At 36.6% G+C, this 16,408-nt stretch overlaps 1 protein-coding gene across 3 annotated transcripts in view; it reads right to left on the bottom strand.

Annotated features, from left to right (window-relative positions):
• The window catches only part of TENM2 (teneurin transmembrane protein 2), a 545,903-nt gene that overhangs the window by 494,048 nt on the left and 35,447 nt on the right, over positions 1 to 16,408 (bottom strand). For all 3 annotated transcript variants that reach the window (XM_075056250.1, XM_075056251.1, XM_075056252.1), the window contains exon 2: positions 5,538 to 5,813. In XM_075056250.1, coding sequence (XP_074912351.1) covers positions 5,538 to 5,813 — 276 coding nt within the window. The remainder of the gene's footprint in view (positions 1 to 5,537; positions 5,814 to 16,408) is intronic.

Below are 16,408 nucleotides of genomic sequence, written 5' to 3'. Positions count from 1 at the left end.
ACTCTCATCTGCCTAATGATGGTTGAATTTAATCACCTCCCTAACAGCCTGTAACTGGTCATTCAATAACAGTGAAGCCAGGGAGACAATTGCAGATTTGTTGCAAAAACATTCTGTACATCAATCTTCCTTAACTATGACAGTTCAGTTTACATGGATTTTTTATATTGAAAATTAATTTATTTTACAACAGGTTTTGAAGTTTTGAGAAGAACTTAATTTTCAACTCAACTTAGAAAAAAAAAGAACTGCTCGCTTTTTAAAAAAGTAAACAAAATATAGCCCTGGAAGAGTACTTGCTTCAAGGCCACTACCTAAACATAATCAGCACCTAAGCTTTACTCTGGAAACAGGAATACTGTAGGCTTAGGAAAGAACACATGACAGCTGATGACAAGCGCTACTTTTGAAAAGAGTTCCATGATGTTTTGGAATAAACAGTTACAGGCTTTAATAAAAGGAAAGACAAAATAAGCATTCGGGAACTCTGGTATATCCCCTATACTCTGTACCTGTGGGTCCCCACAAAGAATTCTCTCTACAAAGCTGGCACATGACATCAGAGATGAGCTATATATCTAATTGACTTTTTACATTTGTATATATCACAAAAAGATTAATTTACTTAAATCTCACAACTCAATACATCATGTTGATTAACAATTTGGTGACAGATTTGCTGTTATATATTCACATTGCCATGTATAAAGAAGAGATGGCCAGATCGAGACAGAAGTAAAAGCTGTGAGATATAAGAAGAATTTAGAGCCTAATCAGACTTGTGAAAATAGAAGTGTTGCTTTTCAAATTGGATCATCAATAAGGTGTTTTTTTAGGAAGAATTTTAGTATACCAAGTAAAAAATTGAATTTAAATGAGTTTCCATTATTTCAATTTATCTATAAGCATTTCAAACCTGCTAATATTTCAAGGTTCACAGAATTCTAATTTATGATAAAATTAAATCATACTAAATCTAGAAGTGCAGAAAATGGTCATAAGCTTTGTGAATGGATTTGAATGGGAAACAAATCATATTGTTAGAGCAATTTTTAGAAATTAAGCCTCCTCTGTGCTACTTAGAGATGTACTAAAAGTGACAAAATAGATTTAATATTACAAGAAAAGTGAGAGGTATAGTTTGTTTTTTTGGTTGGTTTTTTTTTTTTAAGTGCAATGATATAAATTGATAGCATCTCAATATTAAAAAAAAATCACCTTTTGGAGTTGAACTACTGTTTTGTAACACAACAGTTGAACTGTATCAGGGGAAAAAGCTTCAACGGTATGTTAAATAAATTCAGTAGTCCTTGCATCATGAGTTCACTCTAATATTGCTAGGCATAAATGGATAAAATCTCATACCAAGAAATGTCTTGTTTTATGCTAGTAACCTGCAAATCTGAAACCATATCAGAGAGCAAATTTCTCTTGAAGTATACATTCTTGTTACTTCCTCTTGAAGACGAATACCTAGCAGGTTATTGATCTGCTTCTGAAGGACATAGTGTTTATTATGTAGGAAACCACTGCTGGGCACAAGCGTAAGAAATTAATGATGGTTTTGTAAGTGTCCACACTGTGGTGCTGAACCAGTGGGGCAACTGTCAATCTATATGATAATGCATCTCAAAACTTCATAAAATCAGTGATGTGAAGAAGCATTGATTTTTGAGCTAACCAGAATTTGTGAGAGAGTAAGACTAAAAAGTTTACTGAAGTTAACACCTCTGTGTATATAATAGTTGCTTCAAACTTGCATGATTTTTTTTAAACACCCAAACATACAGAAACCCTTATCACAAAAACCTTTCCAAGTAAAAATGAATTCCACATACCGGTTTGTTTCTTGTGTGCTATTTGATCATGTCCTTCTTTCTCTTATTAACATCATTGTTAGAAAAATTACCTATTTAAAATGGATTCACTGCACTGTATTTCCAATTACTTAATAATTCACTTAGTGTAAGGAAGAAACTGAAATGCAAGCAAACAGACTCATTCTTTTATCAATGTCTGTGACAGTATGTATGAAAGTAGGTCCTGAGATTAAATTTTCTCAGACAAAAGGTGTGGCACAGTGCTTCCACTGAAATGGAGACAGTCGCCTTCAGTGAAGTGAATTCATGCTACAGAAATGAATCCCAATTGTTCCATAATGCCAGAATTTCATTAGTCAGGTTTTTTATTTGAAATTATGCACAGTAGCCTTATCAAAACTCTACTAAAGTCATGGAAACTGTCATGTTTTCTGTGAATGGTTTTATTAAAAAAAAATAATAAATCAATTAATCAGTCGCTGATTCTTTTTAAAATACTGACTTCCTTGTACACACCATTATTAGTAAATATACATTTCCTCTCTGGTTTTGACAAAGAAATGTATCCTGCTATGCCTATGGAGAGGAGATACTACTTGAAGATTCAATTTAAATCAACAAAAAAAAGACTGCTGTTACAAACAAAATCAATTGCACTTTTCTGAGCTTTCTTCTATCAATATAAAACCTGTAATTCAGTTTTGCCTTGTTTGCTTTGACAAGCAGTTGCTGGTGTTTCTAGTGCCTGGCACACCAGCTTTGTTGAAACCGAGACAACAGTCAGTAAGTATGGGGAGGAGCCTAAAATAAACATCTGAAAGAAATCCTCATCTGAGAGGCATCCAACATGTAACAAATTAAATTTTATCACGAGTAATATGCGTAGCAGGGAGCTGGTTTCATTAGCTGGTATCAGCTGCCTGAATAGTTGCTCTGAGGGTACAACATCAGGGAGATCCCTTTTCACCTTCTGGGCTGGTTTTGGCTGGGGTAGAGTCAATTTTCTTCACTGTAGCTGGTATGGGGCTATGTTTCAGATTTGTGCTGAAAGCAGTGTTGATAACACAGGGATGTTTCCATTCCTGCTGAGCAGTGCTCACACCGAGTCAAGGCCTTTTCTGCCTCTCCCCCCACCCCACCAGCGAGCAGGCTGGGGGGCACAAGAAGCTGGGGGGGGACACAGCCAGGACAGCTGACCCCGACTGACCCAAGGGATATTCCAGACCATAGGACGTCATGCTCAGCACATAAAGCTGGGGGGAGAAGAAGGAAGGGAGGACGTTCAGAGTTAGGATGTTTCTCTTCCCATGTAACCATTAACACGTGCTGGAGCCCTGCTTTCCTGGAGATGGCTGAACACCTGCCTGCCCATGGGAAGTGGTGAATGAAGTCCTGTGGTGGTGAATTCCTTTCCCCCTCTCCAGGCTGATTTTTGAACTCGGGAAGGTTCGCTAGCCTTAGCATAAGTGTCATGAGTCGGGCAGTGAAGCGACCCTTGGCTGCACCAGGGACTCTTACACAGCGAAGACAGGGAGATACGCTGCGTGTCCCAAGGACTCCTGCTGCCCGGCGGAGGATGGCCAGTTCTTATAACGACCTGCGGCCAGTTCTCTCTCATAACAACCTTGCAACATTACGGTCCTCCCCTGACAATCTTGGAGCATCCCGTATCCATGTTTTGAGTTATTCTCAGTCTTGGAATTTTCCAGCGCAGCTGGGATTCTAGCAATTTGTTGATGACAAAAGTCAATCATCTCCCGAACCTATAAAGAGTGGTACTGAGTGAGGCCCTTTGAGCTCTCCTGGACCGCAGCGGGCTGCGACCAGCATCTCCCTCTGAGCGGGACGCCTCTCGGAGCTTGCAAACTCTCCTGTTTGCGAAAATCAGAGGTCTGTCACCAAAACCTGACGTGACCTGGGCTGATTCTTTTCGCTCCTCGAGGCTGGAGCCTTCGCCCATTGAGACAAATGCCAAAGCATTTGATGTGAATATTTTCACTGACCTCAAGGGGAATTTTTAACAGATAGACCTCCTTTTCTCTCTTATTCTCTATATGTATTTCTTAGTGTCTTTATGCACGCGTGTGTACCAACCTGACAAGTCTATAATAAGTAAGTCATAGCAAGTATATATTATGTTATAGCAAGTATATTATAAGATGTTAAGTAAGTTATAGAAGATATAAGTGAATACTTTAAAATTTATACATAAATTACTGTCATTATTTTTATTCGACTGTGAAAGAACTTTAGGCTGCGATTATACTGACAATCCCTTTAGATATAAACTGTTGACCAAGTCTGGGACTAGGAGTCGATCCAGCTGCACCTAGACTCCGACAGGAGTTTAGAAAGCAAGGGGGTCTTCTCTGAACCTCGTGACTCAACGGGAGGGTTTCCCTTACCATTTCCCACATTCCCTTTTACCCTGTTACGTTTTCAGTCCCCATATACATAAGTTTAGTTTAATTCTAATTTAATTTTCCTGTGTGCATTTCATCCATGTACTAAGTAATAGAGTGAACTTTGCCATTGAATTCTGTGAAGTCGCACTGTTATACAAATTTCTATTAAGTAATTTTTCTGTTGCTAATACAATTGGAGGTGATTCTTTAAGTGATCCAAACCCCTCTCTCTCATTTTTAATCCCCTCCACGACAAGTCCTTGTTTTGCTTTGCTTGGGCATGTGCAGCTTTTGCTTTACCTATTAAACTGTCTTTAACTCAGCCCACGAGTTTTCTTACTTTACCCTTCCAATTCTCTCCCCCATTCCACCGTAGGGGGAGTGAGCAAGCAGCTGTGTGGGGCTTAGTTGTTGGCTGGGGTTAAACTGCGATAGCTTCTCAGAATGGCAAGTATCAAAACATTTAGTTCATATTTTAACTAAGCTGAGTTTGCACCTTCATCACCCTATAGGATGGATTCCTGCAAATCCACTTTTACTATTTTTCCTCTAGTTTAGTTTAAAAACATGGGAGCACAGAAAATTCCCTAGGTAAAGATTTTTAGCTGATATATATGAAGAACATGAATCTGGGTTATATGAATTTGAAAGGACAGCTGGCTTAATGCAGTTTACTTTGAGAATCAACCAATGTCTAGGCGTTTGTCACAAATGATTGTTACACTGTCTAAAGTCTCATTTCTATGAACTTAATGACTATAGTAAACAGAAGTGCTTTGCCTCAGTCTGATGCATAGGTTTGCTTTCTAAAAGCCCCCAATACTTACCAATAAGCAAACAGCAAATTAATTTTATTTTTTATAACTTCAAAAATGTGAAAAAACACACAAAATTATATCTGATTGTTACAAATTAGCACCATTGTTACAGCTAGTAGCGTATTGTAGATTATCAATATTACCTCAAGCTGTGTATAAAAATCGCATACGAGAAACTATTTCTCTTAAGAAATTTCTTTCTGCTTCTCATCATTAAGATTAATTTAATGTACTCTGAGCACAAACTTCTGTGAAAGATTATTGCGAGGAAAGTAAATTGTAAGATAAAACAAAAATATATCATATTATATGATATACATGTCATAGAGTTTCCTGATATCGATGCTAAAGCAATCCCAACATTAAAAAGCAGCTTTAGTCAAACTGAGAAAGAAAAGTAAAAAATTAACCTTTAAAAGAATACTCATGCATTTCTAAGTATGATCACGTTCTTATACATGTGCATTAAGAACATATTGAACAAAAAGGCCTACCATTTTCCTCATCTGACTTATTTTCATTGTCGGAGTCGGTAAGCGTCAGAGCTGAGTTTTCACGACTTGACAGACCGGAACTTCGCCTGGATTTGATCCCTCTTCCCCACAGCCTGATGGCATGCTCCGGAGACATTCCTCCCTCTGTGTCTGAGTCAGCATCAGAGCCGGTGCTCAAGGAATAGCCTTGATGGAGTATTCCTATGTCTGAGCAGTAGCCGCTTCGATGGGGAGAGGGCTCACAGATTCCTAGTTCTGCAAGGGTGAAGTTTGTTCCTAAAAGGGCAATAAATAAAAAAAAAAGAAAAAAAAAAAAAAATTTAAAAGCTAGGGGATTTATTTTAAGTTGGAAAATAACAGACACTTAAAATTTCTGTTAACTATGCTGTGTAAGCCTCTGTAATGAATTACATACAGAAATCTCTGGTGCTCAGATCTAGCAACTTAACTAAAACATATTGAATATAGTTAAAATGGATGAAATACAGAAAACAAAGGTAGGAAAGGTCTTTAAATTTTAGGTTACTATTTTGGCCCCAAATAATTAATCACTTAGGTATGTGATTAACATAAAGCTCATGACAAGAGCTAATGACATAACCTGCTTTATTATGTAACTAACCTTATATTTATAGGACCAGAGCATGAGCTTTGAAGTTGAGCATTTGATTACTCAAAAAGAGAATTTTTTTCTTATTAAGCTCATTTTCTCATACATAAGTCTTCCATAGAGATAGGATTTTTAATGCTAATTTTCATATAGTTTCGTATTTCATAGAAAATAAACATTTATTTGGGAAAACAGAGTTTACAGATCAGGATCACTTGAAAGAATGCAAATGTATCAGCAGTGTAACATGAAACCTTGTCACCAGCTTTGCACTTTTACATTTGGTGAGATTGATAGTTTAATATCTCCTATAGAAATCAAGATAGACCTTATAATCATTGCAATTGTTTTCTGCCTTTTTTCACCATATTCAGGAAGAAAGCATACATTGATACCAAAATCAGGAGGACATCGGGTTTAAAGGCAAAACTTTCAGGAACAATGTCAAAACATGTGACCTTTAGCAGTTAATAACGAGTCAGTGGATAAAGTCTCATACATTTTTAAAGCACATGGAGTCCCCCAGGGTTCTCGGAAAGTATAGATTTGCTGGCTGATTTCTGCTTATGTATTTGTTTCCTACAGTAACGAACAGGATGGTAAAAAAATATAGGGAAATGTTCACTGGTCTTGAAGGCTTTCAAAGGTTTTGAAAAGCAGTGATTTTAGCTTCATTACATTGGCCTAAAAATGAAGAACAAAGACAGACTGAAGTCACTGGCAGTATAACTGCCAACTATTTAATTAATTTCTTAATTTGCAGGGAAACTAGATCTGTGGTCTGTTTTTCTAAAAAGGTAGTTTTAATTTTTCCAAAAGTAGTTTATATTTTCTCCTCTTCCTCTATATATTTATCAGAATGAAGCTATACAGTGGATGTTCATACACTAAATAAAAAGCACACTTAAGTGTCTTCTATTAACAAAGATGTTAACTTGGGTTTTTTTAAGTGTTAGAACTTCTTTCACAGATTAGCGAGGAAAGATCATACAGTATTAAATCTATCTGATTCATCTATCTGTATCAGCCCTCTCTAGTCTCACACCTAGCTATTAAAGTATTTTTTGGATATGGGATGTATGCACACATCTGCAGAAAGTAAAACTGGGCCCTACTTAACTTTTATTCCTAGAGCTCATCAATTAAAGGAAGGTGATGGATTTCTTCTGGAAGACTGAGCTACATCTTCATCCAGGAACAGCTAGACAGCAATATTGAGCATGACAGGAGGGAGAAGACATGATCTCTTTCACCCCTAGGTTAACCAGCAAACAGGCCAGCAGCAAGAGAGTGGCCAACAACTTCAGGTAAAGAAGTAGCACTGCCTGGATGCTTCTAAAGAAGTGAAGCATTTAGTGGCAATGTTTAAAAATATTATAAAAAGGTTGACATTAAAAAAGTCAGCTCTTTTTCATCAACACCAAATTAACCCGAACCCTCCTAGTTAGGAGTATATTTTAAACTGCCTTGTAATATTTATTCTAGTAATCTGAAATTTTGTGGTTTAGTCAAAAGCAATGAACTGAACAGTCCTAAAAATGAGCTTCTCAAGTGTACTTCAGTCTAAAAATTTTTTGCCTTTTTTTTTTTTTTTTTTTTTTTTTTAGTAAGTAGAGAGCTCTGGCATGACAGATGAAACTAAGCTACTTTTAAAGAAAATGTAAATTTTAATCAGGTCCAATTTCAGTAGAAGACATTTAACAAAAGCAGCTTGATTGACTAGAGTTTTGTTTCAGCCACATGAGCAAACTAACCTTAGACTCATTAAAAAAAAGGTCAAAACCAACCCAAAATATAAAACATATATAAAAAATGGAGTGAACTAAAGCCTACTAGCCCCATGCTTTCTGATCTACACAGGCAAAGTGCATCTTGACATCAAATACATGTTAAAATTACCAAACTCATCATGAAAGTGAAGTTTTTCAAGTTTTCTTGTTTGCTGTTGGCATAAATGTCTACAAATACACACCAATTATGAATATATTAGCTTAATTAAGCTGGTTTACATACACGGTATAGCATTTTAATGATATTCTGTGGATTTTAACAGCCATTACAAGCCCAGATGATTTCACTCTGATTAGCATCCTGTATTGACGTCAGAATCTGACTATAACATCTAATGCAAAAAGCGATCTGCAAAGAAATTCTTACTTTATTTGTCTGAGAAAAATGGTAAAGGCATTGAAAGTGGAAGGAAAATATAGCATTCACAGAAATCATTCATCCATTTCAGTTTTATTCTCTGGGAATTTGGCATCATCCAGAAACATGGAGAAAAAGATTTGAAAACTGACCAAATTCAAAAAATTTGAGAAGTGGATCAGATCAACTCAAGAACACAAATGGAATCAGCCTCTGGGAAAGCATTTTCTATGCTGCTTCTCAGAAATCTCCTTACAGTCTTACAACAGAAAATCTCGAGCATCCTGATGATAGACATGAAATATTCTAGAGATTTCCTTCTCCAGCAAAAACATGTTCTTCTCTGGTAGACTCTAAGTTAGTTTTATTTATTATTTTTCAGTGTTTGCTTCTGCAAAAAATGTGAGACTGTTGTGTAAGACAGCATACAATGGCCGAATAACTTGTCCTTGGATACCCATGGGAAACCACATAAGAATATATTTTGGAGACATTTTTCGCATACATACATATATAGATTTTATACATACATACATACATAGATTTTATATATACATACATATATAAAACCATTTTTCAGAGATCTATTTTATATTTAAATATATAAAAATGTATCTATATATATTATACTTCCTGATACCTTCATAGCCCTTAAGTTACTGTAAAATATGAGGAAAAGGAGATAAAAACACTATAGTTATGTTCTCTAGCCCTATTCTTGATCTGGATCATATTCTCCTACATGCCTCATTTCTCTAAAATGAAACTGTCCACTTCTCTTGAATAACGAATGAACGGCTTTCACTAATATAATATTCTCTTATTTGCTCAGCCATTATTGCACATTAAGGTATTAATGGTATCAGTAGACTACCCTTGTAAATTCAGATAATGGATAAATACAGTTCTGCATGCACAGAAATCATTTGTTCAATAATTCATAGCAGAAAGAACCCTACTATTACTTTGCAAATAAAGTATAGTCTCACAAATAACGAGAAAATATCTAACTCGTTTCGTATCCGCTCAGTATCCTGGCAGGATACTCCCTATGGGATCCTGATGACGGGAGGGTTACCAAGAACAGTGCAGCCTTCCTCGTCCCCACCGCCAGTAGAAACGACAGCACCTGTGGGCTGGAGTGAGGAAACAGACACAGCCTGGCCTGGGGTTAAGGTTTAGTGTCTCCTTCAAGAAGTATTTTTCTTACAGCTCTTTAAGTGATTAGGAGATCAAGCAAACCAAGACCTCCCAGAAGAAAAGCGAAGGAAGGAGGGCAGCAGTACCTGTTGCTTGCCATGCCCTGGGAATTCAAATTGTACCGCTGTGTATTCACAGAGAAAAATCTGGTCCATGAGCTAAAGTGCACTACGAGCACTAGCAGTCAAAGCACATGGATGCCTTCTGACAGTGTTATACAGCATGCTCTACCTCTAGGGCTTGCACGGAGTTGGGAGTAACTGCATTTTACTGAAACTTCACTTGCAAAGTAGGACTGAAATGCGCAGGCAGAATCTGTTCTTGCACATTCAAAACTTAAGGGTGTTTTCTCTCAGATTCTTGTAGCATCTACTACATTGCTGGTGATACTAAATGAAAAGAGATAAATAACATCCGATTTTTATTGGTGGAAAAGAAAGAAACCTCTTTCTTATGAAGAACACACCACACAGAAAAAAAAAACCCTCACAAGGTTTTTTGCTTTTTCATATGCAACAGAGCTTACTAGCCTCCATCCTCAGTCCCTGCATCTCCACCTGCAGAAATCACTAGACCATTTTCATTAAAGAAGTTAATGCGAGCTGCTCCCTTAAGGTGTATGCAATCTTTCATATAGAAATAGACCTAAAGCATACCAGTTTTGAAGTGTAGTATAATGTTATGTACTTGATCATCATTGCCCATAATCTACATGCTGTGAATAGTCCCTCAATGGAGTAGAAAAGAAGATGTTTTCCTTTTAATTAGTACATTACTTCTATTATCTTTTGAGCACATCTCCTTTTACAGAAATTTACTACTGAAGTTATTTAGTATATAATACTTACTAAAAGTGTGTTTAATTCAATGATGTACAATTCTACTCATCACCTCAGTGAAGACTAGAAAGCATTACCATATAAGCAAAGGTTATTTTCACCTAACCTCTCGGCAGAGGTCTTTTTTGGGTCATCACAAATTGCATGAATTGCCCTTCTGAAGATTAATCTAATCCAGCTGTGATCGCTACAAGATGCCTCAGAGGAAGATATCTGAAACCAGTAATGCACAGATATGATAAATGTGCCTTCAACACTAGATCAGCAGTTCAAAACTGGGCTAAGTCTAAAATCAAAAGGATAAATATCACTTAGATTCTTTGCTACTATAATCAATTACAAGAAGTAAGGATAACAAGAATACATTCACTTAAGATATTTCATCCTTTCTCAAATTTTTGTTATGTTCATAGCTAGAATGATTTTTGCTGGCACAAGTACCACACTTTAGCTCCAATCTGCGGTATATGAAGAGGTCGTTCCTCTTAACAAACTCTGATGCACACTTAATTTTTCTCAATTCTTTATGCATTCATTTATTATAATGACAGGGACAACAGATGATTACTATCTCATTTTTTAATCTACTTACTGTGGTCATTTCTAACATTTACCCTTTTTACTCATCTTCCTTATCCAATAAACAACTGCCATCTTTTTAATCCGCTGTATCTCAGCTGTTTCAATACTATTCTTTTCCCCTAGTTAAACATCCTGTTCTACAAAATGTTTTACTTAATTTTGTTTCTAATTCTACACTATCAGATACTCCAAACTGAGACTTCAAACCTAAGCTGAGGGATAGACTACTGTCTTCCTGCATTTTTATAGCTTTTCTACTATTTTATTTAGGATTTTTGAAAAAAAATGTATTAATGTAAATCCTTTATTTTATAAATGTCCCCCTCCCCTCCCCCACCTCCCTCCTTTATGCATCATTATAAAATATACTGCATCTTTCTGGTGGTTTAAATATACTTACATCAGAAGTATCCTTTCCCTGTAACATACAGGAATTTTAACCACGTAATCACAATGAATAGCCTCTGTGGCAAATCTAATACTAGCATGAAACACGCCTGGAAAATTCTCTCTCTTAACATCATTGATCTCACAATGACTGCAATATTCCATTTCTGAAGAAAGCACAAATCCAAAAAGAAAAGCACAAAGAAAAGATAAGCTCTTCTTTCACTGTGATCCCTCCAAGTAGAGGAAACATCCCCTGGCTTGGGAGGCCAGGTAGGAAACAGGAGATACTAGTCACTCTAGCCATGACACTCATCAGCATACAGCAGATTTATGGGCTAGCTTTTCCTCCCCATTGTAATATTCGCAAACATGATTACATAAACTGAACTGTTTACCTGAACTCTCCTAACACTCCTATTTCCTAACTCTCTATCCATTTTCCCCTAATAATAGTCCTTTGGTAGCGTGGGGAAGGGGCAGTGTAAGCTCCTGTGGAATGAAATCTCCACTGATCAAACACTAAAAATACTTGAGAATGGATTCCTTAGAAATTAGAAAGTAACAATAATGAACAAGCTATTTCTTGTTCTAGGTTTTAAAATCTATAGCTGGGGTTTAACAATAGCAGGACATCCTACGTGTTTCTGTTACTGCCTACTAAGAAGATTGGCAGATGACATATTTTTGTGTAAGATTATTAAATTCTAGGTATTGCTAGTCAGGAAAGCAAAACATTTTATAACTAAGTGAATGTGAACTTTCACCACTTAATGATGATATATCTTACTTTCATAGAGCACATTTGTGACAAAGCCATCAGGAAATGCTTTATAGATGTTACTGAGAAGTATGAGAATACCACAGAGGTCTTGATGCCCATCTCCAATGTGCTGTCACCCAGCCCGCACGTGCATACGTACATACATACCCCACTCTGGTAACACGTGCTACAATTTAGAATATACATGTACATGGCGAAATTTTGTTACAAATACTAACACAGTAGTATGCAGACAACAATTTTTAAAATTCAATAGAAACACAATGGTTTTCTTCAATGTGAAACTCTGGCAGCCTCGGTCCCTTCTGCAGCAAACTGACTAGAAGTAGTAAACAGAAATGCATACGCACATTACAACACGTGGTTTGAATTTGAAATATATTTTCTAGCTTCTCTCATCAATGACAGCAAAATCCTTTAATTGTCTTTTTTATAATCCTCTTTCTGCCTTCCTTCTTTCTGACTCGGAGATTCCCAAGCCTAATACCAGGATACAGATGTTTCTCTTTTTGACAATAAGGCTGTTGACAGTATTAATACAGTAGATTCATATCCACTTTAAAAAATTATAAGGTTTATAAAACCAGGCATCTAATGAGATTTCACTCTAGTTCACAATATTACATAACCTTCAGTTATGTGATCATATTCTATTTTTTCAGTAAAATTTCCTCCTTTGGTGAAATGACTATGGAGCCACTCTCATTTTTTTTTAACCTTCCTCATTCAGTCTTTATATACCAAATAGAGAATACAGTATTTTTAATTACTTCATACACATTTTCTGCAGTTGTGCTGAATGTAGTCTCTGAGAACACCTCAAACACTACTTTCTTTATCTTCACCTCCTTACGAGGTGAGCTTTTATCATCCCCATTTTATAGCTTTTAAACTAAGGAAAGGGAGAATAGAACAGCCTCCTTCCAGAGCATAAACTAATTTGGGCAGAACAAGTATCATCTAAAAAATGTATTTCTGGTATCACCTTATGGTGATGAACTTCTTTTTAATGATATGCTGGTTTAGGGCAAAGTATGCATTTATCGTTTTCTCCTCAAATGCTGATGTTGATTAAGGACAAAACTAGATTTGGGAGGACAAGAGGATGGAGCTAGGTGGCAAGTATTTATTATCTACCCAACGCAGCCCAGGTTAAAATGTAATTCTTCAGGCTAACGTTTTACTTTCTTAGGCAGTCTTTCATTTATTGTAAGCTTTCCAGCTTTTCCAAGCTCTGAGGAATGGTAAAAGGAGAACAGCTTCATTTATTACAAAGGGATGTGTTATTCCTACAGACCTGTCCGTTCAGAAACCTGAAGGAGACAGGAAAAAAACTACGCAGCTCTGTAAGCAATTGCTCTGCTCTCCTCTGCTGCTTTGCCCTTCTGTGTTCTGCCTAGGTGCACTTCTCCTCCTCCTCCTGGCTGATTAAGTGCCAGCAGAAAGCAAATTCGGGGCTGAGCCTCCCCTATTACTGCCCGTGCGGGTGCCTGGCAGCAGTGCAGGAGGAGCAGCCATGGGAAAGTCCTGCTCAGAGCTGACCCCGCAGGCGGGCAGCAGCTCCTCGGCACATATGCAAGCTTTCATCAGTTCTGCAGGCAAACTCCAGTGAATCTATCATATTTCTGCAGAGACGCAGAGACAGAGAACAGGGAAAGGTTTTCCAAACTTGGAATCTCTGATTCAAAGGATGGAGATACTTCAGTTTAATGAACACAACGGTCATGTGATGTTTCCGCTGCAAGCAAAGTAACATATTTTCTCTACCATCATTCTCAGAACCAGTCAGGTACTCCCTCCTGTCCGGTCTCCAAACAAATCAACCCAAAGTAGACAGAATTAATGGCAAATTTCAACCTAAATACTTTGATCTATTGATGTTTTGAGGTGTTACTATAAGAAATGTATGTAAACTCAAGTATACGCAATGCATTAACACGTAAATAAGATCCTCCTTTCTCAAAGCAACTTCAGGCCTCTCCATGTATCTACTTATCTCCAGTGAAATGTATCATCTGCCATTTAAAAGGCAATGACTGTTTTGTGATCAAAATCAAATTAAAAATCCACAGGGTTGTTTGTGCTAAACATGCACAATGTATACCTGTATTTGCAGAAGTATGTGCCGTGTCAAAGATGACATCCTGGGCAACCTCCAGCAGGAGGAAAAAAAACCCTGCTCTTTTTAGGGCTACTTAGTGTGTAATAAGACAATGAGTATGACCAGTAATCTAAAACAACTCTAATCCTATTTTCTGCACTTTTTGTTAAGGTGACAAGAAAACATGAGAAAGGTTTTATATTTAAAACTACAACAATACACTTTTTTCCTATGTGAATGAGACTGGAAATTCTTCCACAGATGTGATAGTAGACATTTTAGCATTCTGAAATCAGTTGTGCCACTTTACTCATGTCCGAATACATTCACAAAATTACAAAGTTAACAATTGGGCTGTTGTGCAGCACTGGGGACTAGCAGAAACTAACTTCCACATATTAAAAAGAGAGACTGAAAGTAACCCACAAAAACAGTAACTGAGGGAAAACCAGCACAGATTCTGTTCTTTTCATCTGTGAAGTGTAGGCAACAACATTGTGCTAACACAACTGTCCAAACGATCTAACGTACCTCTGCAGTGACAAATACTGCATTTTGGGGATAAAATCTGTACCAATTCACAGCTATGTTCTGTTATACATTCCAACAAGAATGTGGTTATCAATGACTAAAATTCTGCTCCTATTATTTTTTCTTTTACAAGCAGCAGAGAAAGAACAGAACATGAAGCTTCGTGGCAAGTAATGTTGTTCTTGCTGTAAACTTCCCAGCTCCTGTCCCAACATCATCAAAGTAACAGTGGTTTTTGGAGGGGGGTTGGGTTGTTTTGGTTTTTTTTAATAGAATTTTATGAAAAGGATTTAAAGGGCATATTTTCTATTCCCAGTCAAAAATGACGCAAACTAGGGAATAATTTTGTTATATGCCCCTTTCTTCTTTAGAGAACATAAATTTCTAAATAAAACGCACCACAGAAGCACAAAAAAGATAAAGAATATACTGCATTTGTGTACATAAAGTGATTGCTACCATAAAAAAACACAGAAAGAATTATTTTCAAATTGCTTTTTCATGTTAAACAACCTGTTCAACACCTGATAATATCTCCTGTCACACTAGCGTAGTATTTTACTATGAAGAAATAACAACAACAGCTCCACAGAAAATGCAAACTTCAAAGAGGAGTCAGTTTTAAAGATAGTACAAGGAAAGAATGAAGTGCTATCCCAACAGAGAAGAGCCAGCATTTACTATCTGTACTGTCTATCCCTGTTCGCAATGCACAGTTAGGCTCATTTGGCACAAAGTAGTACAATAATTAGACCATGGTACCCACGGAATCTAAAATCTCAGTTTCCACCACTAAAAAATGGTATGAGTCATTTGCATTCTAGTCTAGCTCATGAAGATGCTGGTCTTTTGGTGTAAAAACATTTTAGTTATGTCAGAAAAGGACAGTGAGTTCTCCTTGGTCTCCAGAAAAAAAAAACAAAACAACTCAGTTAACCATAAATATACAGATATGAGTACTTTTGGATAAAATCACTGTACAGCTACTAATCTTCATTGATAGACAAATCTGAGTTCAATTATTAAGAAAGATTTCTATGAAAATCTGTAGGAAACTACCAGAGGATAAATTAGCTGGTGATAATTTGCTGAATTCATCAAAAGCCTTTTCTTATTTTTATACTGTTAAATCAAGATTTGAAAAGCAGTAAAAAATATACCACTGTTCATGACTTGATAAATAAGCTGTGCTCTCAAGAAACAGTAAAAGTCACAGGTAATAAGCTTGCATACTTTCATAACTGTTTAATTGGGAACTCTTGAAAAACCTGAATCAGCTGTCATCACAGACAAAACCTTAATTGTTTTCTTTTGTACCTTGCTTCACAAGTTAGGAACATGGGTAGTCTATATTTTATGAAGGTCCCCAGACACATATAAAGATTCCTTAGCTCTAGCAGCTGTCAGCTGTTTAGTCACAAGGTGCTTCTTCACTGTAAACATCATGTCACCTAGAAATAATGGTAATGTAAATTGTATCCTGTACAGTAGAATAAAAGAAGTTTAAACCATTATTCAACTCAGAACTTTTGTGTTTACATTCTGAATGATGTTGCTCATAACAGGTTTTAGAAATGCCAGAGATGCCAGCCTTTAACTCTGCATTTCTAATCCTGCTAGGAGGACAACCAATAGATCAATGTGGATGACTTTGAGGACTGATAAAGGAATTCATCTGAAATGGAAAGA

Source organism: Buteo buteo, chromosome 24 (assembly GCF_964188355.1).
Source record: "Buteo buteo chromosome 24, bButBut1.hap1.1, whole genome shotgun sequence".
Taxonomy (NCBI): domain Eukaryota; kingdom Metazoa; phylum Chordata; class Aves; order Accipitriformes; family Accipitridae; genus Buteo; species Buteo buteo.
This window is presented reverse-complemented; position numbering and strand designations above follow the sequence as displayed.